This window comes from Rhincodon typus, chromosome 15 (assembly GCF_021869965.1).
Source record: "Rhincodon typus isolate 14 chromosome 15, sRhiTyp1.1, whole genome shotgun sequence".
Lineage (NCBI taxonomy): Eukaryota > Metazoa > Chordata > Chondrichthyes > Orectolobiformes > Rhincodontidae > Rhincodon > Rhincodon typus.
The window spans coordinates 62,087,797-62,110,217 of NC_063346.1; the positions used below are offsets into that span (position 1 = coordinate 62,087,797).

The 22,421-nt window shown below is 40.0% G+C and overlaps 1 protein-coding gene across 1 annotated transcript in view; it reads left to right on the forward strand.

Moving 5' to 3' along the window:
* Positions 1–487: 487 nt before the first annotated feature.
* LOC125484942 (probable G-protein coupled receptor 139) overlaps positions 488–22,421 on the forward strand; it is a 70,962-nt gene continuing 49,028 nt past the window's right edge. The window contains exon 1 of the mRNA XM_048605584.1: positions 488–685. Within this exon, the coding sequence (XP_048461541.1) occupies positions 488–685 (198 nt within the window). The remainder of the gene's footprint in view (positions 686–22,421) is intronic.

Below are 22,421 nucleotides of genomic sequence, written 5' to 3' on the forward strand. Positions count from 1 at the left end.
CACATCAACTTGGACGTGCAATGTCGTCAGATCTGGATTTTTCTATGTCCTATATTCCAAGAGAATGACTAATAAGCTTCTTCTCTTAGTGGCATTCTGTTTCCAATTAGACGGAACAGTTTAATCAATCCATGTACATAAAAGCATAAGAAATAGGAGCTGGCTATCGCATGGCTGATCTTTTTATGGACTCAGCTCCAGTTACTCACCTGCTCACCATAACCCTTTACTGTTCAATTATCTAACTTTGCCTTAAAAATATTGAACAAGTAGTGTCAACAGCTCCACAGGACAGGGAATTCCACAGATTCACAAGCCTTTGTGTGAAGAGGTTCGTCCTCAACTCAGTCCTAAACCTGCTCCCCCTTATTTTGAGGCTATGTTCCTAGTTTTAGTTTCACTGCCCAGTGGAAACAACCTCCATGCTTTGTCTTAAACCTGGCCAGAAAACAATGAATACTGGGGATGTGGAAATGAGTGTTGAACAATGGAAGACACAAACAACATGCCAATAATTGATAACAAGGAGGCTATGGCAGATGAGAATCTAGAAACAATCATTTTCATGAAAGAGGTAATATTGGGCAAGCTAATGGGGCTAAATGCAGACAATCCTCCTGGCCCTGATGGGATGTATCCCAGGGCCCTGAAAGAAATGGCGGGGGAAATAACAAATGCACCCATGGTAATTTACTCGCTGGACTCTGGGGCATTTCTGGAAGATTGGAAAATAGCAAATGTGACACCACTCTTTAAAAAAGGAGGTAGTCAAAAGGTGGGTAACTATAGGCCTGTTAGCTTAACTTCGGTAATGGGGAAAATGTTTGAATATATAATGAAGGAAGAAATAGCAAGACATCTGGATACAAATTGTCCTATCGGGCAGATGCAGCATGGGTTTATGAAAGGCAGGTAAGGTTTAACTAATTTACTGGAATTGTTTGAGGACATTACGAATGTAGTGGACAACAGGGAACTGGTGGATGTGGTGTATCTGGATTTCCAGAAGACATTCAACATTGTGCTGCACAAAAGGCTGCTGCATAATGTAAAGGTGCATGACGTTAAGGGTAATGTATTAGCATGGATAGAAGATTGGTTAACTAACAGAAAGCAAATAGTGAGGATAAATGGGTGTTTTTCTGGTTGGCGATCAGTGGCTGGTGGTGTGCCTTAGGGATCAGTGTTGGGACTGCAATTGTTTACAGTTTACATAGATGATTTAGAATTGGCGACAAAGTGCAGTGTGTCAAAGTTCGCAGAAGACAATGAAATGAGTAGTAGAGCAAAGTGTGGAGAGAACATTGTCAGTCTGCAGAGGGACATAAACAGGTTAAGTGAGTGAGCAAGGGTCTGGCAGGTGGAGTAAAATGCTGGTAAATGTGAGATCCTCCATTTTGATAGGAATAACAGCAAAATGGGCTATTATTTAAATGGTGAAAAGTGCATCATGCTGCTGTGCCGAGGGACCTGAGTGTCTTTGTGCATGAATCACAAAAGGTTGGTTTGCAGATGTAGCGGGGAATTAAAAAGGCAAATGGAATATTGTCCTTCATTGCTAGAGGGATGGAGTTTAAAAATACGGAGGTTATGCTGCACTCGTAAAGGGTGCTGGTGAGACTACAACTGGAGTACTGTGTACAGTTTTGGTCTCCTTACTTGACAAAGGACATTGGTACTGGAGGGTGTGCAGAGGAGTTTCACTCGGTTGGTTTATGAGGTGAGATTGAGTAGACTGGGACTATACTTATTGGAATTTAGAAGAGTAAGAGGAGAATGTTATGAAGACATATACAATTATGAATGGAGTTCTTGCTCCAGTCCAGACACCATCCCACCACTCCATCAGCACCTGTCACCTCTTCCCACACCATCTTAAACGATTCTTCCCTGGTATTGGTCATGCACCTGATGTACGTGGCACGCTACCTACCTTGTACCCTGTCTGGCACCCTACCCCCTACATACCTGGAAATTTACCTACCTGGCACCCTATCCTGTACACATCTTGCACTCTACCCACTTGGCACTTTACCCTATACCTACCTAGCACTCACCTACCTTGAAACTAACCCATACTCACCTACTATGCTCTTTTCCTGGCCCCCTAACTCTAACACCACCCCACCCCCACCCCAGACTCTTTAACTATCAGGCATCCTGCCCTGTATGCACCTTGCATCCTACTTCCTTGGCTCCCTACTCCCATACCTACCTTTATCCACATAGAAACTCCAGTTCTCCAGTTTGGATCTGTGATGGCTTTGTATTCCATCTTGGTTTGGTCAGAAACACTGTCCAGTATATACGTTGTTATTTTTTGTTAGAATATTATATAGATGGTAATAAACTTCTTGCATCAGTGATTTTTTCATTTACCCCACTCAAAACTGTCAAACACAAATTGCTTTTTCCAGTTTTCCTTCACAATAGAATCTGTTCCCTTTAAGGGTGGCACGGTAGCTCAGTGGTTAGCACTGCTGCCTCACAGTACCAGGAACCTGGGTTCGATTCCACCCTCGGGTGACTCTTTGTGAGGAGTTTGCACGTTGAGTGGGTTTCCTCTGGGTGCTCTGGTTTCCTCCCACAGTCCAAAGATGTGCAGGCTAGGTGGATTGGTCATACTTTAAAAAAATGCCCATAGTGTTCAGGGATGTGTAGATTAGGTTGGTTTTCAGGCGTTGGGTCTGAATAGACTGCTCTGAGAGTCGGTGTGGACTTGTTGGGCCAAAGGGCCTGTTTCCACACTGTAGGGATTCTATGAACATCAAGCCATACTCTGAAGGAACAACTATACGAACTATAACAAATACTCAGTTTGATAGCTATGGCCAAAACATGCTTCAGTATACCAGTTTGTTATGATGTATTTTGTTTAACAGTGATGGACAACTAACTATGGGGAACTTTAAATATCTACAATTATTCATGGCAATTTCACCACCATCTTTTGATTGCATGATAAACTAACAGCACAAATTGTAGTTTCTCAGATTAATGTTGCAATTGATTGAATAAGGGTGGAACGTACCATTGCCTTGGGCTGAGAGTCACTTAGCTGAGTTGGCTGGAGGGCTGGTTTTCAATGCAGTGTAATGTCAATAACATTGGTTCAATTCCCAGACCAATCAGTCCTCTGGTGCCAGCCGTATATTTAAGGAAGATTGGGAATGTTTGGCCATTTACTCAGCAGTCACCATCCTTATTTCTCTGACAAAGCTGGATCCATTTGAACTGATCCTGGTGATTAACAAACTTGAAGTAAACCAGCATATCTGACAGCAGTTCTTTATCAGTGCTTTTCACTTATCGTTGTGAATTAGTAAACCTTCCTCACTTATTCACTCTATTCGCTATAACAGAGCTAAGAAACCACACATGTTATTAACAAATTTCTCAATTTGATTCCCATCTTCAAAATATATTTTATATTTGTGTTCAGTTCTCACTTTCAGGGGCTTTTTTTTAATTATTCATTCACAGGATGAAGGCATCGCTGGCCAGACAGCATTTATTGCCCATCCCTAAATGCTCAGAGTCAACCACATGGCTGTGGGTCTGGAGTCACACGTAGACCAGACCAGGTAAGGATGGCAGTTTCATTCCCTAAAGGGCCTTAGTGAACCAGATGGGTTTTTCCTGACAATCAACAATGGATTCATGGTCATCATTAGACTCTATATTCTAGATATTTATCAAATTCAAGTTCTACATCTGCTGTGGCGGGATTCGAACCCGGGTCCCTAGAACATTATCTGGGTCTCTGGATTATTAGTCCAGAGATAATACCACTACGCCATCACCTCCCTGTTGCTTCCAATTAACTGATCCTATATTTTCCACCTTAGACCATTTGAATTGAATTTTTTCAGAGAGAACATTGGTCTCAACCCAGCCTGAAATTAAAACAATCATACAGCAGTACATTCATCTTTCTCTATGCCCACACAGCCATTGATACAGTGCTCTCATGAATGTTAGATTAACTGGTAAATAGTTTTGTAATACAACAAGTTGTACACAGGCAGTAATTGAATCAATAACATTCCAATAATTATATTTTGTGATAAGCACAATGTTAACTTAGTTAAAACTAAACAATCCCATTTTATAGTCTTAAATATCTCATGATGGTCATCAACTAACTGAGGGCCTATGACAAATTTTGTGCTCGAAAGAAGCAAGTAATTTCACGTGAAAACATGAAAAGACGCAGTTTTATATTCTAAGACAGTTTTGAGCACAATTTGCACTGAGTTGTACATTACAATCAAAGCAGAAACATTTGTCTAATTGCACAATACTGAACAGATATTAGTAACTTACTTGGCTCTCCAACAGCCCCAAGTACTTGGCAATACATGAATTTAACATCAGCGAGTGCTGTAAGCAGATTGAAAGGATACTTCATACTCAAAGGAAAGTGATTAGTCCAAGCTTATTTAGAACTGTGATCATCATTTATACATAGAAAGCATGGCCTGCAGAGGTATAATTTAGTTGGATGATCATTGATATTAGCCACAGTTCTTTGAACATACATATCTGAGAGAGACGTACAGCATCAGAATAAACATCAATTCTGACAGAGAAAGCTTGAATGATGGAGAGAAATAAGGAGAACTTCAGGTTTGGGCACACTGAGGTCATGAGTAACAGATAGTGGCGGCAAGGGGCGGGGGAGGTGGAGGGAGGAGTTGAGAAAAATTGTAATTGTTTAACCACTACAACCGCAGCAGCACCTTAAATATCAAATGGTGCACTTATTTCTTATTGCCATTATCACCATTGCCAAAATTAACAAGTGAGCCAATCGAGAATAAGTGAACAATTGAACTCTTTCAAAAAAGAGACAGTAGCAGAACAAAGTGGATATATTCCAAGAAGCAGAAAACAGGGTAACTGAAATATGGAGTTCTTAGAATGAACAAACTTTTGGAGATTATCATGAAAATGACCTGATTCACATTAAGAAAAAATCAGTTCTAAACACATTGTAGAACCAAGTCTAACACAAGAAGTACAAAAGAATCATTAAACTGAAAACAAAAGAGACGAGTATAGATCAAGGAAATGATTGTAAGAACAGTTCGATTTAAGAGTTCAGGAGTAATAGAGTAACTGTTAGTTTGCAATTTTAATTACTTTATTGACCGGGCATTCAAGCCTTAGTGCAAATTCATCAGAATTTTCAAACAAACTTTGTTTGGTCCGTGGGCTTATAGACTGTATCTTACTGGTTTAGACAAACACTGGGAATGGTTTTAATTCCAGGATTTTGTCAGTCCAATTAACTTTCAGGCATTTAGTTGACCTCCCAAAGCAAGATGCTCTGGACCTACCACAAAAGTGGCTTACGATCAGATGCTGGAAATTTGAACGAAAAACAAGAACTACTCAAAATCACTCGCATCCAGTTATTATCTGTGGAGAGAGAACTAGTTAAAATTTCAGATTAACGACTTTTCAAAATGTTTCCAACATTTTCTCTTTTTATGAGCCCCGACCCTAATCATTTGGAAAGGTTCGACAGAATTTTTGAAGGTTTTCTAAGCCAACAGAGCCCTGGTAGAAGCTGTTAAATATTATCCTTTAACCAATATTGTTATCACTGTGACATAACTGGTCCTTTCCCTTTTTGATGAGAACAAGATATTGGGTTGAAGCAGAAGGCCGTCTGAATCAACTTTAATGTCTTATTGTCACCCTGGCTGCAGCGAAGAGCATTCTCAGAATCAGGATCATGCTGTGTTGCTGGAAATATCAGTCCAAATTTCATTCACCAGCAATTGTTACCTCTGCTGCTGATTTCACAGCTTCCTGCTCATTATCTGCTTCCATTAGATCTTTCAGATTGAATGTATTTTGCTCCAGATTGTTGCTAGAAATAGTTTTTGGAGACACAATTTATTTCAATTATTGCCGTCTAATGGACCTTTGAAATTATCTTCAGGAAACTATGTTGAATTAAGTAAATGCAAATATGTGAATGTTCCCGCTATGTTTTAATGTTAATTTTACCACTATGTTTTGAAGGCCTTAACATATTGACCATTAATGGTTTGGAACAATAAATAAATGGAAGAAATGATATGAGGAGCTTATTCATTGATGCTAGGACTGCATCTCTGAGTTAACAATCCACACCTTTATTTAGGATGAAACAATGGAATAATGTGCATATAAATCAAAAAAAAACTGAACACACTGTCTGCGGAAACGATATTCCATATTCCTCTCTCTGTACGATCACTTGGGTCTTCCTTCAGTGACAGGATTATCAGATTATTTCCACTATCACAAGGTTCATACAATCATCAAACTTCAAACTGTTGTCTCAACACTGAATCCAGGATCTAAACTGAGATGCACAATCAGTGATTTAAACAGTTTGTCATGCAGGACCCCAGAATATAAGCTTTCAGATAAACAGTGCATGATTTTTTCAACAGTACCTAAAATTCCACTAGGTCACCCCTCAGCTTGCAACATTGAAATGAAAACAAATCATGTTTTGTCCAATCTCTCCTCATAGCTAATACCCTCCAAACTAGGCAACATCCTGGTAAGCCTTTTCTGTACTGTCTCAAAGACAGGTTGGAACTTTTTTCAATGAAGCATAGGAGGTTGAGAGGTGATCTTACAGATGTTTATAAAGTCATGAGGGGCATAAATAAGGTGAAAAGCAAAGGTCTTTTCCCTAGGGTAGGCAAATTCAAAAATAGAGGGCATTTTTTTAACGTGAGAGAAGAAAGATTTAAAAGGGACTTGAGGGGCAACTTTTTCACACACAGGGTCGTTCATATGTGGAATGAACTGCCAGAGGAAGTTGTAGATGCAGGTACATTTATAACATTTAAAAAAACATTTGCGCAGGTACATGAATAGGAAAGGTTTATAGGGATATGAGGCAAATATAGGCAAGTGGTACTAAGTTAGTTTGAGGCACTTGGTCAGCATGAGCAAGTCGGACCGAAGGGTCTATTTCCATGCTGTATGACTCTATCCTTCTGGTAGTGTGGTGACCACAATTATCCACAAAATTCCAAGTGTGGTCTAAAGAAAGTTTTTTACAGCTGCAACATGGCTTGCCGATTTTTATATCCCATGTGATGACCAATGCAAGCAAGCACACTATATTCCTTCTTGACCACCTTATCTACTTCTGTTGCCACTTTCAGGGAAATGTACACCTGTGTTTCTAATCCGTTTGTATGGTAATGCTTCTCGGAGATAGAGGGCTTGGTGACATGGTGCAGTGAGAACAACCTCTCTCCCAACTTCACCAAAACTAAAGAACAGATCATTGACTTCAGAAAGAAAGGAGGAAAACATACATCCATCTACATGAGTGGAGCTAAAGTTGATAGGGTAGAGAGCATCAAGTTCCTAGGAGTGACGATAACTGATAAGCTGTCCTGGACTTCCTATGTAGATGCGACAGTCAAGAAGGCACAACAATATCTCTTCTTCCTCAGGCGACTCAGGAAATTTCACATGTCCATAAGAATACCCACCACCTTTACAGAGGAACCATAGAAAGCATTCTGTCTGGGTGCCTAATGGCCTGGTATGGCAACTGCTCTGCCCAGAACTGTAAGAAACTACGGAAGGTTGTATGCACAGTCCCAACCATCATAGAAGCCACCTCCCAACCATGGACTCCAGTGACACGGCTTGTTGCTGTGGAAAGGTTGCCAACATCATTAAAGACACATCACACCCCAGTAATGCTCTCCTATAATCACTTGTGTCAGGCAAAAGGTACAGAAGCTTGAACACATGCACCAGCATGTTCAGGAACAGCTTCTTCCCTGCCATTATTAGACTGATGGTGGACTCTCTAACTTCAAATAATCCTGATCTTTCTAATGTTGATCTTGCCTCACGCTTGTCCTATGCAACATAACGTGTATGCCTGTGTCTAAGTTCTTTTTCTCGCCCTGTGATCTGTATATTCTTGTTTACTATAATCTGCCTGTGCTGTTCGTAAACAAAGCTTATCACTATACTTAGGTACACATGACGATACATAAAGCAAATCAAATCAAATCTAAGGATTCTGTCATTTACTATAGACTTCCCTGCTGCATTAAACCTTTAATGCATTACCTCGCATTTGTCCAGATTAAATTCTATCTGTAATTTCTCTGATCCAATCTCCAGCCTATCTACATCCTGCTGTATCTTTGAGCAATCTTCCTCATTATTGACAACTCCCCATATTTTTGTACCATCCACAAAATTACTAATCAGAACACTTACATTCTCCTCCAAATCACCACAGATCATTATCTTATCAGCTCACAGATCCAATGTGACTTCACCTTTTGTATCAGTCTGCCATGCGGGACCTTGACAAAGGCCTTGCAAAAGTCCATGTCGGCAACATCTACCACCCAGCCCACAACAATCATCTTTGTCAGTTTGTCAAAAAGCTCAATCAAATTTGTGAGATACGACCTCCCCCACTCAAAGTTATGCTGCCTATCACTAATGAGTCCATATTTTTCCAAAGTGGAGTGACAATTTCAAACTCTATTCTGCAAACAGTAATCGCTGATGTAAAAAAAAATTAAATTTGACATTTACGTACTATTGTTCTCCAAAATTATTTACTCATATGGGACAAATGTACAGATACAGACCCGGTCAGAGTTCAGCCATGATCTCACTGAATGGTGGAAGATGACTAAAATAATATTGAATTGTGAGAAATTGCAATATCAGGGGTAAATAGGAAGAAATGTAAAAACAGATGTTAAAAATACCTAGGTTTACACAAGTGAAAATAGCAGTTAAAGAGAAAATCAGTCCTCAGATTGTGTGACAGTGGAATTAATAATATCTCGCCAATACAGGGTACAAATGGTATTCCAAGAATAGTAGAAAAGAAGTCTGTAATATGGGGCTGAACTCAAAAACAATCATAAACAATTGAGCAAACAAACTTGGAAAAAGTTAATCAAATCAAATACTGACAAGATCCTGGACCTGAAAGCCTGCATAGCAGGATCTTAAATGAAATGATTTTAGAGCTGGCTGATGCATTTTTTGCAATCATACAGAATTATCTAGATCAAAAACAAAGTTGCTGGAAAAGCTCAGCAGGTCTGGCAGCATCTGTGAAGGAGAAAACAGAGTTAATGTTTCGGGTCCGGTGACCCTTCCTCAGAACTGACTGAGTTCTGCTAAGCTGCTGAGCCCAGACCTGCTGAGCTTTTCCAGCAACTTTGTTTTTGTTCCTGATTTACAGCATCTGCAGTTCTTTTGGTTTTTATTTAGAATTATCTAGATGCTTGAAAAGTCCCAATGGATTGGAAAACTACAAATTTAACACTTCTGCTCAAGACAGGAGAGAGATAGAAAGCAAGGAACAATAGGCTAGTTAGTCTAACATCACAAAATGCTTGAATCCATTATTCAGGAGGCAGTAGCAGGGCATTTAGAAAAATCATAACACAATCAGGTTTAACAAGCAGGATTGATGAAGGAGTACCAGTAAATGTAGAATATGCGGATTTCAAAAAGACACTGTTTGTTTAAATTCATTCATGGGATGGGGACATTGCCAGTTAGCCAGTATTTATTGCCTGTTCTTAGCTACCCTAGAAAAATGCTGGTGAGAGGCCTTTTTGAGCCAATGTAGTCCATGTGCTGTAGATAGACCCATAATTGCTTATGGAGGAAATTCCAGGATTTTGACCCAGCAACATTAAATGTATATTTCCAACTCAGGATGGTGATTGACTTAGAGGGGAACTTGCAGGTTGTGGTGATCCTATGTATCTGCTTCCCTTATCCTTCTAGATGGAAGTGGTCATGGGTTTGAAAGACGCAGTGTTAAGTTTGTTTGGTGAATTTCTGCAGTGCATCCTAGAGATAGTACAAGCTGCAGCTACTGAGCCTCGGTAGTGGCAGAAGTTGATACTTGTGGATGTGGTGCCAATCAAACTGTTTGCTTTGTCCTGGATGGTGTCAAGCTTCTCATGTGTGTTGGAGCTGCAATCATTCAGGCTAGTGGGGATTATTCCATCATACTCCTGACTTGTACCTGTAGATGGTGGATAGACTTTGAGGAGTCAGAGAGTGACTTACTTGCTGCAGTATTCCTAACTTCTCATCTGCTGTTGCAGTCACTGTATTTGTATGGCAATTTTATTTTAGTTTCTCATCAATAGTAACCTCACGATGTTAATTGTGGGGGATTCAGTGATGGTAACATCATTGAATGTCAAGAGACAGTGGTTAGACTGTGTCTTATTGAAAATAGTCATTGCCTGGCATTTGTGTGGCATGAATTTTTTTGTCACTTGTAAGCCTAAGCCTGGATATTGGCCAGATCTTGCTTCAGTATCTGAGGAGTTGCAAGTGTGCTGCACAATACACAATCATCAGCAATCGTCCCCACCTCTGATCTTATGATGGAGGAAAGATCCTTCATGAAAGATTATTACAGAACGTAAGAGTCTGTGGGTGATAGTTAGCACGGTAAGAGGATGCCAAATGAACAGTCAGCACACTTGAGACAAATGGATCATTTTCAAGTTGGCAAGGCTGTAACATAGGTAGGGTCTGACGATGAGCACTTGAGTTCAACAATTTATGATCTATATTAATTACTTAGATGAAGTGACCAAGTGCTTTGTCGTCAGATTTGCTAACATGCAGGTTGGTAAGAAAACATGTTATGAGGATACAGAGTCCACATAGTGATAGAGATAGGTTAAGTGGTTGGGTAAAATTTGGGAGATAGAGTTATAATATGGGAAAACGTGCAGTAGTCCACGTTGACAAGAAGAATTGAAAAGCAAAACATGAATTAAAAGGGCATTTTCCAACAGAATGTTGATGTACAGAGGGACCTGATGCAGTGTAAAAGAATAATAAAAATAAAGCATTCAAATACAGCATGTATGTGCTTCAGAATGCAAATGATATGTTGGCTGTTATTGCAAGCGAAAACAGGTACAAAAATTGGGAGATCTTGCTACAACTGTACAGAGCATTGGTGAGATAATAACTATTATATTAATAGAGTTTTGACATCCTTGATTAAAATGGATGTACTTGTGTGGCAAGCAGTTCAGAAAATGTTCAGTCAGCTGATTCTTGCAGTTTATGTATTGCCTTATGAGAGGAAAATAATAAAGTTCTTCCATGAGATGGTGCCTTCACTCTCATGGCCAGTATTTATTGCCTTCCTAACTTGCTGTAGAGAAGTCGATGGTGATCTGGTTTTGTTAATCACGTCATGGACTACTGTAAAGGTGACCTGTACCTGGCCATGTAAGGTGGCTTGTATCTGAACACACTAAGCGGCCCATGCCTGCTTGCAAAATGGCAGGCAGAAACTAGGCAAAACTAGGCAGCCTGCTCACACACTGAAATGCAGTGGTAACTTTGAACAGAACTGCTAGAAGGTCAGTAAAGTAACATAGTATGGTCCCATCTGAGACAGTTCTCATAAAAGGATAAGTTAGGACAGATAAATGACCAATTCCAGCCTTATTAATGAAACGGTGATTGCCCCAGTAAATGAATAACGCCAGGTGCCAGATTAGGTCCTCAAGCACCTGCAAGGATAACAGCTAAAGTTATTTTGTAGTAAATAGTTGTCTCTTTGAAGCTACCAGCTATATTAAATAGTTTCTAGCTAAAAATGCTTTAATCATAGGAGACAACAAGGTGCAGGGCTGGATGAACACAGCAGGCCAAGCAGCACCCTGGACTGACCTATCCCCTTCCTAACTCCCTACCTACACTCACCTTTCCTGGCTCCATCCCCGCCTCTTCGACCTGTTTGTTTCCTCTCCACCTATCCTCTCCTCTATCCCTCTTCTATCCGCCTCCCACTCTCTCCCTATTTATTTCAAAACCCTCTTCCCCTCCCCCTTTTCTGATGAAGGGTCTAGGCCCGAAACGTCAAGCCTCTCTGCTCCTATGATGCTGCTTGGCCTGCTGTGTTCATCCAGCCCTGCACCTTGTTGTCTCGGAATCTCCAGCATCTGCAGTTCCTACTATCTCTTAATCATAGGAATTGGTTTCAACACATAACCAGAATATAATACAAGCCTTAAAAAAAATGAAGCTTAGATGTAAAGATTAACTAGCCTTAGAAGACACCTTCCCTTATGTCCCAAACAAGATCGATTGATCACAACCCATAAATTACAAAATGCTGACAGTAGAAGTAGTTGTATAACATTACACTTATAATTAACTTTATAACAAAAGTTATAAAGTCTAGCTAATACCATGAGATCATGGGAACCTGGGGCTATCCATGAAAGTGCTCATCACTGATTAGGTATCCCACAGGATTGGATGTTTGAATTAAGGGAAGAATGATGACTACATTGTATTTGATTATTGCAACACAATATGTATAAAAATGCTGTACTTCTTTGTAAAAGGAGAGGGTGCGTCAAAAAGATGGTTAAGTAATGTTGAATGTTTGGCACCAAATCCGTAAGCATTCAGTCCCTCCACTGCCAATGCTGAGTAATGGCACTGTATACTATTTACAAGATGCACCGCAGAAATTTGTCCAAGATTCTTAGACAGCACCTAAAAAAATCAGACCTACTTACATCCAGAACCCTGAGGGCAACAGATACATAGGAACGCCAGCACCTGCAATTTCCCCACCAAGCCACATGCCATCTTGACTTGGAAATATATCACCATTTCTTCACTGTTGGTGGGTCAAAACCTTGGAATTCACAATTGTGAGTTTACCTACAGTACAGGGACAGCACTGGTTCAAGAATGCAATTCACTAGCACCTTCTCAAGGGCAACTAGGGATAGGCAATAAATGCTAGCCAGCCAGCAACACCCATATCCCGTATCCCATATCCCATATACTTTGTCTAAGACCAAAGTACAAAGGCACATGAGTGGTCCATTCAGTACTCGAATCTGGAGATCAAAGCTGAGTAGGTTGTGGTGTTATTTTCACTTACCTGTGTGATCCAAAGGCAGGAATTTTCTAATCGGTGGAAGTGGTTTTCCAACAAACATTGAAACAGTTGGTGATGATCATTGAATTATAAACTTAAATTATGTTTCTTTATCATTCAAATTCGTTAATCTTTTGTCTTCAGTCAGTTAAGAAATATATTATATGTTGGCTCTGTTCTCAAAGTCTGATGTTTCCATGTCTAATCAATCACCATTGAGTGTTTCCACTATTTGAACATTTTAATAAATTACCTAAAATAGGATTATACATAGCAAGCACATTAAGTAAATTGACATTAACAGGTTAGGTTTTGTTATATTAATCAATCTGCATGTAATTTTCATTCCTAAACATGTGAAAGAAAATCATGAAGGTATTTTATTGGAAGTAGCATTCCATTTGACAGAGTTCCCAATTGGTTCATAGCTGATTTTGAAAAGATGGTAAAGTAATGTTGAATGAACAGTTTAGGAAGAGAAATACTTCTCATAAGTGGCTTCGTTTTGAGCGCCATTCTTTCCTAGACAATGCATCATGTTCAAAGCAAAAACAATTAATCAATTACACAAATGTGGACAGATATTACTTATCAGACATTCCGGTAACTATAAGCACAGGGCAGTAAATGAACTCAACATCAGCAAGTGTTGGTACCAGATTGAAAGGGTACTTCATTTCTGTGTCAAATCTTCCAACCTTTACTTGAAACTGTCACCAACTCAAGGAGTATATATACATAGCAACCAACTACTCCAAGGACATAATTATGTTGACATTACTTACAGTCTTATGAACTTACAAACCTGAAATCTGAAAGGAAAAGGCATTAGAATAGAACACACAAATACCTAATGTGGACTGGATCACAGAAATACGAGGCAGCCAGAATAATGTTTTGCAAAGCGTGCATGTGAATATCTGGAGAATGTTCCAGAAGGATGCAAGGCTGATTTCAAAAGGAGCCACAGTATATTAATTTCATTCTTTCCTGGGATGTGAGCAACCTTGGCAAAGCCACCATCTTTACTGCCCCTAGTAAGTATCCCTGAGAAGGTGGGGGTGAGTGGTCTTCTTGTGCCACTGCTGTCTATCTGGTGCAGGTGCACACACATACAGGTGCACACTGCATCAAGTTGGAAAGTGGGATAGTTGATTCTGAGACTAGGGTCCTGAATCTTAATTACAGAAACTATGATGGAATGAGGTATGAGTTAGCTACAATGAATTGGGAAAGGTTACTGAAAGGGATGACAGTCGATTGGCAATGGCAAACATTTGAAGAGCAAATGGGTGAACTACAAAAATTATTTATTCCTGTCTGGTGCAAGAGTGCAAAGAAACAGTGGTCAAACCATTGCTTATGAGGGAAAGCAGAGAATCATTGATGCAAAACAGAAGCATACAATTTGGCTAGAGTAAGCAATAGACCTGAGAATTTGGAACAGCTTAGAATTCAGCAAAGGATGATCAAGGGATTGTGGAGAGCATAAGAACTGACTGTAACAGTTTCTATGCATGTATGAAGATAAAAAAGGATTGATGAAAACTTCTAAAGGTTCCTTACAGTTCAAAATGGATGAATTTATAAGTAGGAACAAAGAAATGGCTGATGAACTATATTCATACATTACTTCTGTCTTCACAAAAGACGGCATGAATGACACACCAGAAATGAGAGAGAACACATCGTTTACTGAGAGGGAGTAACTGAAAGAAATATATATATATATGCATACATATTAGCAGAGAAATAGATAGGATTAAAGACTGACAAAGGGCCCGGGTCTTATAATCTATATCCTGGAGTACTTAAGGAAATGAACCTAGAAATAATAAATGCAATTGTCATTTTCCAAGATTCTTTAGACTGTAGAACAGTTCCTACAGATTGGAGGGTAGCTGATGTAAACCCACTGTTTAAAAAGGGAGGTAGAGAGAAAATAGGGAATCATACACCAGTGAATCTGACCTTGGTAGTGAGAAAATGCTGAAGTCCATTATGAAGGATATTGTAGCAGAGGACTAGGAAAACAGTCACCCTGGATTTACAAGAGGGAAATCATGCTTGACAAATCCACTGAAATTCTTCTAGGATGTAACTAATAGAGTTAATTGGGGCAGCCAATGTGTAAAATTAAAGTGCATGGGATTGTGGGTGGTGTATTGAGTTGGATTGGACATTGATTAGCAGACAAGAAACAAAGAGTGGGAATAAATATGTCTTTTACTGAATGGTAGGCAGAGATGAGTGGGGTATCACAGGGATCAGTACTAGGATCCCAGCTATTCACAACATATGCCAATGATTTAGATGAGGGAACTAAATGTAATATCTCAAATTTTGCAGATGATACAAACCAAGGTAGAAGGGTGAGCTGTGAGAAGGATACAGAGATGTTACAGTGTGATTTGGACAGGCTGACGGAGTGGGTCAATCCATGGCAGATACAGAATCATGTGGATAATGTGAGATTAAACATTTTGGTAGCAAAAATATGTCAGCAGATTATTGTTTGAATTGCTGCAAATTGAGAGAGGGGAATTTTCAAAGCGACCTGGGTGTCCTCGTGCTCCAGTCACGCAGATGCAGCAGGCAGTAAAGGAGGAAAACTGTACGTTGGCCTTCAGAGTGAGAGGTTTTGAGGACAAGAATAAGGATGTCTTGCTGAAATTATTTAGGACATTGGTAAAACAACACCTGGGATATTTTTTGGAGTTTTTGTCTCCTTATCTGAAGAAGGATGTTCTTGCTATTGAAGGGTTGCAGCGAGGATTTATAAAATTTATTCTTGAGATGGCAGGACTGATATACGAGGAGAGATTGAGTTGGTCAGGATCGTTTTCAGTGAAGTTTTGAAGAATGAGGATAATCTCATTGAAACCTACAAAATTCTAACAGACTAGACAGGTTAGATACAGGAAGGATGCTCCCGATGGTGGGGCAGTACAGAGCCAGGGAGTTTATGGATAAGGGGTAAACCTTTTAGGACTAAAATGATGAGAAATTTCTACCCCCTCCAGAGAGTGGTGAGCCTGTGTTATTTTGTACCACAGTAATTGGTTGATGCCAAAACATTTTGTGTTTTCAAGAAGTAGGTTGATCATGCTCTTGTGGCTGAAGGGTTCAAGCAAAATGGGGAGAGGGTGAGATTGGAGCATCAAGCTCGATGATCAGCTGTGATCATAATGAATGGTAGAGTTGACTCGAGAGCAGGCTTCTCCTGCTGTTATCTTCTATGTTTTTACAGAGTCATAAGAACGGGTTTTCCAGGATTTTGATCCAGTGACAATGAAGGAATGGCTATCTCATTCAAAATCAGAGTTATGTGCGTTTTGAAGGTAACTTGTAGGTGGTAGTGTTTCCATGTGGCTGCTGTCCTTATACATGCAGCGGTAGATGTTGTAAACTTTGGTCCCCTTGATAATCAAGAACGTAAAGATTTTTAGAAGACTTGTAGCTCAGGTTGTGGATGAGGTTGTTGATTTGTTCAATGAGCTGGTATGTTGGTTTGCAGATGTTTCGCCACCATACTAGGAAACATCAGCAATGCACCTCTGATGAAGCGTTATTGGTCTGTCTGGTTTGTTATTTATGTGTATATAACAAGTGGGACAGACCAACAACGCTTCATCAGAGGCACACTGATGATGTGACCTAGTATGGTGATGAAACATCTGCAAACCAACCTACCAGCTCGGCAAACAAGTCAACAATCTCAAGCAAGAACCCATCTATCTATGTCTTAAATATACTCAATGACATGGCCTCCACAGCTTTCTGTGGCAATGAATTCCATAGATTCACCACTCTCTGGCTGAAGCAGTTTCTACTCATCTCCATTCTAAAGGGTCTTCCCTTTATTCAAAGTCTGTGCCCTCGAGTCTTAGACTCTCCTGCTAATGGAAACATCTTCCCAACGTCCACTCTGTCCAGGCTGTTCAGTACTATCTAAGTTTCAATTAGACTCCCATCATCCTTATAAACTCAATTGAGTATAGACCCAGAGTCCTCAAACATTCCTCATATGTTAAGCCTTTCATTCCTGGGATCATCCTCATGAACCTCCTCTGGACTTGCTCCGGGCCCATACGTCCTTCCTGAGGTATGTGGTACAAAATTTCTCACGATACTCTAAATGTGGTCTGACCAGAGCCTTATTCAGCCTCAGAAGTACATGCCTGATTTTTTAATATAGTCCTCTCAAAATAAATGCCAACATTGTATTTGCCTTCCTAACTAATTGACTCAACCTGCAAGTTTACCTTAAGATAATCCTGGACTAGGACTCCTAAGTCCCTTTGCACTTCAGGTTTCCGAATTTTCTCCCCATATAAAAAATTGTCTGTGCCTCTATTCTTTCTTCAAAGTGCATGACCTGACACTTTCCCACGTTGTATTCTATCTGCCATTTCTTTGAACACTCTCCGAACCTGTCTAAATCCTTCTGCAGCCTCCCCTTCTCCTCAATACCACCTGTCCCTCCACCTATCTTTGTATCATCTGCAAACTTAGCAAGGATGTCCTCAGTTCCTTCATCTAGATCACTATTGTACAAAGACCAAAGTTGTGGTCCCAAACTGACGCTTGCAGAATATAAATATTCACCGACTGCCATCTTGAGAGGCACCCTTTTATCCCCACTCTCTGCCTTCTGCCAGACAGCCAATCTTCTATCCATGCTAGTAGCTAACACCATGGGCTCTTATCTTACTCAGCAGCCTCCTGTGCAGCAACTTGTCAAAGGTCTTCTGGAAGTCCAAGTAGATAACATCCATTGACTCTCCTTGGTCTAACATGCTCATTACCTCCTCAAAGAATTCTAACAGATTTGTCAGGCATAACCTCCCCTTGATGAAACCATGCTGACTTTGCCCTTTTTTACAATACACTTCCAAGTATTCAGAAATCTCATCTTTCGCAGTGGACTCCAAAATCTTACCAACGACCGAAGTCAGGCTAATCAGCCTATAATTTCCCATCTTTTGCCTTACTCCCTTCTTAAGACCATAAGACCTAGGAGCATAAATTAGACCATTCGGCTCATCAAGCTTTCTCCCCGTAACCCTTGAACCCCTTGCTAATCAAGAACCTATCTATCTCAGTCTTAAATGTACTCAATGACCTGGCCTCCACAGCCTTCTGTGGCAGTGAATTCCATAGATTCACCATTCTCTGGCTGAAGAAGCTTCTCCTTATCTCCATTCTAATAGGTCTTCCCTTTACTCTAAGGCTGTGCCCTCGGGTCCTAGTCTCTCCTACAAATGAAAACATGTTCCCAACATCCACTCTGTCCAGGTCATTCAGTATTCTTAAACTGGGGGGTGGGGTTACATAAGCAATTTCCCAGTTCTCTGGGCCCCTCTCTGATGCCAGTTATTCCTGGAAGATCACCACTAACACCTTGACTATCTCTTCAGCTATCTCCTTCAGAACTCTGTGGTGTAGTCACTCTGGTCCAGGTGTATTTATTCGCCTTCAGACCTTTCAGTTTTTCTAGCATTTACTTTGTGGTGATGGCCACCATATTCACCTCAGACCCCAACTCTCTTGAATTTTTGGTCTGTTAGCAGTATCTTTCACCGTGAATACTGATGCAAAGTACTTGTTCAGTTCCTCCGCCATTTCTTTGTTCCCCATTACTACTTCTCCAACCTCATTTTCCACTCTATTGTCCACTTTTGCCTCTCTTTTTCCCTTTTTTTAATTAATTAAGGGGATGAGGACATCGCTGGCTAGGCAGCATTTATTGTCCATCCCTAATTGCCCAGAGTTCAGTTCAGAGTCAACCACATTGCTGTGGATCTGGAGTCACATGTAGGCCTGACTGGGTAAGGATGGCAATTTCCTTCCCTCAAGGACATTAGGTGGGTTTTTCTGACAATCGACAATGGATTCATGGTTATCATTAGATTCTTAATTCCAGAAATTTTTTTATTGAATTCAAATTCCACCATCTGCTGTGGTGTGATTCGAACCTGGCTCCCCAGAATGTCATCCGGGTTCCTGGATTAACAGTCCAGCGAAAATACCACTAGGCCACCGCCTCCCCTCAAATATATATATCTAATATATCTAATATATATCTAAAGAAACTCTTGCAATCTTCTTTTATATTACTGGCTAGCTTACCCTCATATTTAATCTTCTCCCTCCTTATTTCTTTTTTAGTTGTCCTCTGTTGGACTTTGTAGGCTCCCTAATCGTATGCCTTCCCACTGTTCTTCGCCACACTATATGCTTTCTCTTTTGCTTCTATGGTGTCCCTGACTCCCCCTGTCAGCCATGCTTGCTTCGTCTTCCCTTTAGTTTGTTTATTTTTTCTCGGGGTGAATTTTTGTTTTGTCTCCTAAATTACTCCCAGAAATGCTTACCATTGCTGTTCCACTGTCTTTCTTGCTAGGCTGCTCTCCCTGTCAATCGGGCAAGCTCCTCCCTCACCCCCCTGAAGTTGCCTTTATTCAACAGTAATACCATTACATCTGCTTCCAACTTCTCCCTCTCAAATTGCAGGGTAAATTCTATCATATTATGGTCACTGCCTCCTAAGGGTTCCTTCACCTTAAAGTCTTTGATCACGTCTGGCTCATTGCACATGACTAAATCCAGAATTGCCTGTCCCTTCGTGGGGTCCACTACAGGCTGCTCCAAAAAGCCATCTCATAGATATTCTACAAATTCTTTTTCTTGCAATCCACTACCAACCTGATTTTCTCAGTCCACCTGCCTATTGAAATCCCCCATGATCGCTGTAATCTTGCCTTTCTTACACACCTTTTCTACCTCCTGGTGTATCTTGTGCCCCACATCCTGACTACTGTTTCAAGGCCTGAGACATAGCTCCCATCATGGTTTTTTAATCTTTGTGGTTCCTCAACTTTACCACACAAATTCTACATCATCTGACCCTACATCGTTTCTTGCTATTGATTTAATTTCATTTCCTAATAATAAGGCAACCCCACCCCCTCTGCTCACCTGCCTGTCTTTTTGATAGGATGTATACTCTTGGATATTTAGCTCCCAGTCCTGATCCCATTGCAGCCATGTCTCTGTGATGCCCACCACATCACACCTGCCAATTTCGATCTGCACCACAAGTTCATTTACTTTATTTCATATACTGCATGCATTCAGATACAACACATGCAGTCCTGTATTTATCGTTTCTCTTCTCATTGTCATTCCTTCATCCAGTGTGCTTGAAGTTTGATTCCTAAACCTTTCCAAACATGCTCTCCTATTTTGTGTTCTAGAGACACTCTGTCTTATCTTGTGTTCTGGATACACCAATGCTACTGTGTGTTGGTAGTGCAAGAAGTGAATGTTTAAGGTCATGTTCAAGGTGTCAATCAAACAGATCGTTTGGCCTTGATGGTGCTGAGTTTCTTGAGTGTTGCTGGAGCTGCACTCATCCATCAGTCTCCTGATTTGTGGCTTGTAGATGGTAGATAAATTTTGGGGAGAGTATAGATGAGAAGTTATTCGCTGCAGAATTCATACCCACACAGGGGCTCCAGTATTTTTAATCAGATCCAATTTATTTCTTGGTACTTCAAATAAGATTTGTCAAATCAAAATATAAATTTGACTTTAAATAAGCCTATAAATGACATTCATGGAATAGGCAAAAATGCTTGTGATCAAAGAAGAGTAAAGTGTTTTCACGAATTGAAACTACTCATAATGTGCTATGTTAAAAAGGAACCTTTGGATGTTTAAGTCTCAAAACTGATCTTTGAAACAGAGATAAACATTAAACAGAGCCAAGAAATAACTAAACAGAGTTAAATTAAACCTTCTTGGTTGAGGCAAACAACATGAAAGTTGAAGGACCCTAAAAAGTATTCATAAACTGACAACCAAAGCAACTGACGATAAATCAGCTTGGGATTTACAAATTGTGCTTCTAAGTTCAAACGGGAGTGTCAACGACATTATCATCCCGCATTGGACAATGGGTGGATGGCTATTTTGCATCTTAATTTTGATAGGATGGGTTTTCTTTTAAGACCTGTAATATATCGGAAGTCGTAATACTTTGTTGTCTGAGAGTACTTTATCATTCTCCCAAGTGTTCTTCCCTTGTGTGACAGAAAAAAGACAGGGAGTTGATTTAGATTTTAATTAAACAAACCCGTGTTTATTTAACCCTTTAGGTATTAACACTCAATAGAAAACATACATAAATTGCAACAATTATTTCTTAATTGATTGAACATAACTTCAACTTTAATTCACTTCATTTAACTTCACTAACTTAATCACATTTAACCTTTGCTCTAACTGTATAGGTTTGGCTTGACGCAAATAATACACTGATATAAGTGAAGTGGCCAACTTTTGTTCTCGGTGCAGATCTTGCCTCATGGTTCTTTGTCTTCTCTGAGGATAACTTCAGGGCACATACTCTGAGAATGTTGGTCTTGAGAGCTCCACCTGCAAAATCCTGTGTTCTGCTAACTTTATCTCATAGTATGCTCCTCCTGCAGACATTCCTCTGGCACTCAGTCAATGAATTAACCAAACCCTGATCACACCATTCAGTCCCAGCCAATGGAGTTTTCCTGATTCTGAAGAAGGGTACCAACCTGAAACATCAACTGACCTGCTCCTCTGATGGTGCCTGGCCTGCTGTGTTCCTCCAGCTCCACACTGTGTTATCTCTGACTCCAGCATTGGCAGTTTTTACTGTCTCCCAAATATTATGTAGCCACATTCCATGCTCCATATAAGGTAATATGGTGTCAGTCTGTCTAGCTGACGACCATGCCACTTGCTTTATTTGGTCAACACAGGAAACATCTGGTCACAGTTTACAGAACGGGTCACAATATATCCCGGCTGCAGTTCAAACTCACTTGACCAAAATTCCCAGCATGTTTGATTGTCACTCCTAATCAGTCCTGTTGTCATTTCTCTTACTGGCCGTCAGACCACAATTTGAAATGGTATAGATGAAAATGCATCATCTTAATGCTAATTTGTACCCATTTCTCAACAAGGCGGTATTACTCATTTCTAGTTCAATGGTTTATGTGTTTTAGAATATAACTTTTAATTTTAGATTATAATTTGTAGTTTTACAAAATTCAACTTTAACTGTGGAAAAAAAATGCAGCATCAATGAACTGTGAGGTTAATACACTTAAAATGTTTAGGAAAGAAGAGATAGGGTTATAAAACAAGATTTAAAAATTCAAGAATTAACTGAAAACAGACATTGAAAGAATGGAAACGAAAAAGAAAATTGAGAGCAGAAACTGCTCAGTTTCTCAGGAAACAAACATTGAGGCTAAGATTTGTAAACCAAAACATCTAGACAGATGGAGCCTATATACTGGAACTTGGAGCTATCCTAGTTCAGGTGTTGCAACAAAAACAAAGTTGTTGGAACAGCTCAGCAGGTCTGGCAGTGTCTGTGAAGGAAAAAAACAGAGTTAACGTTTCGGGTCTG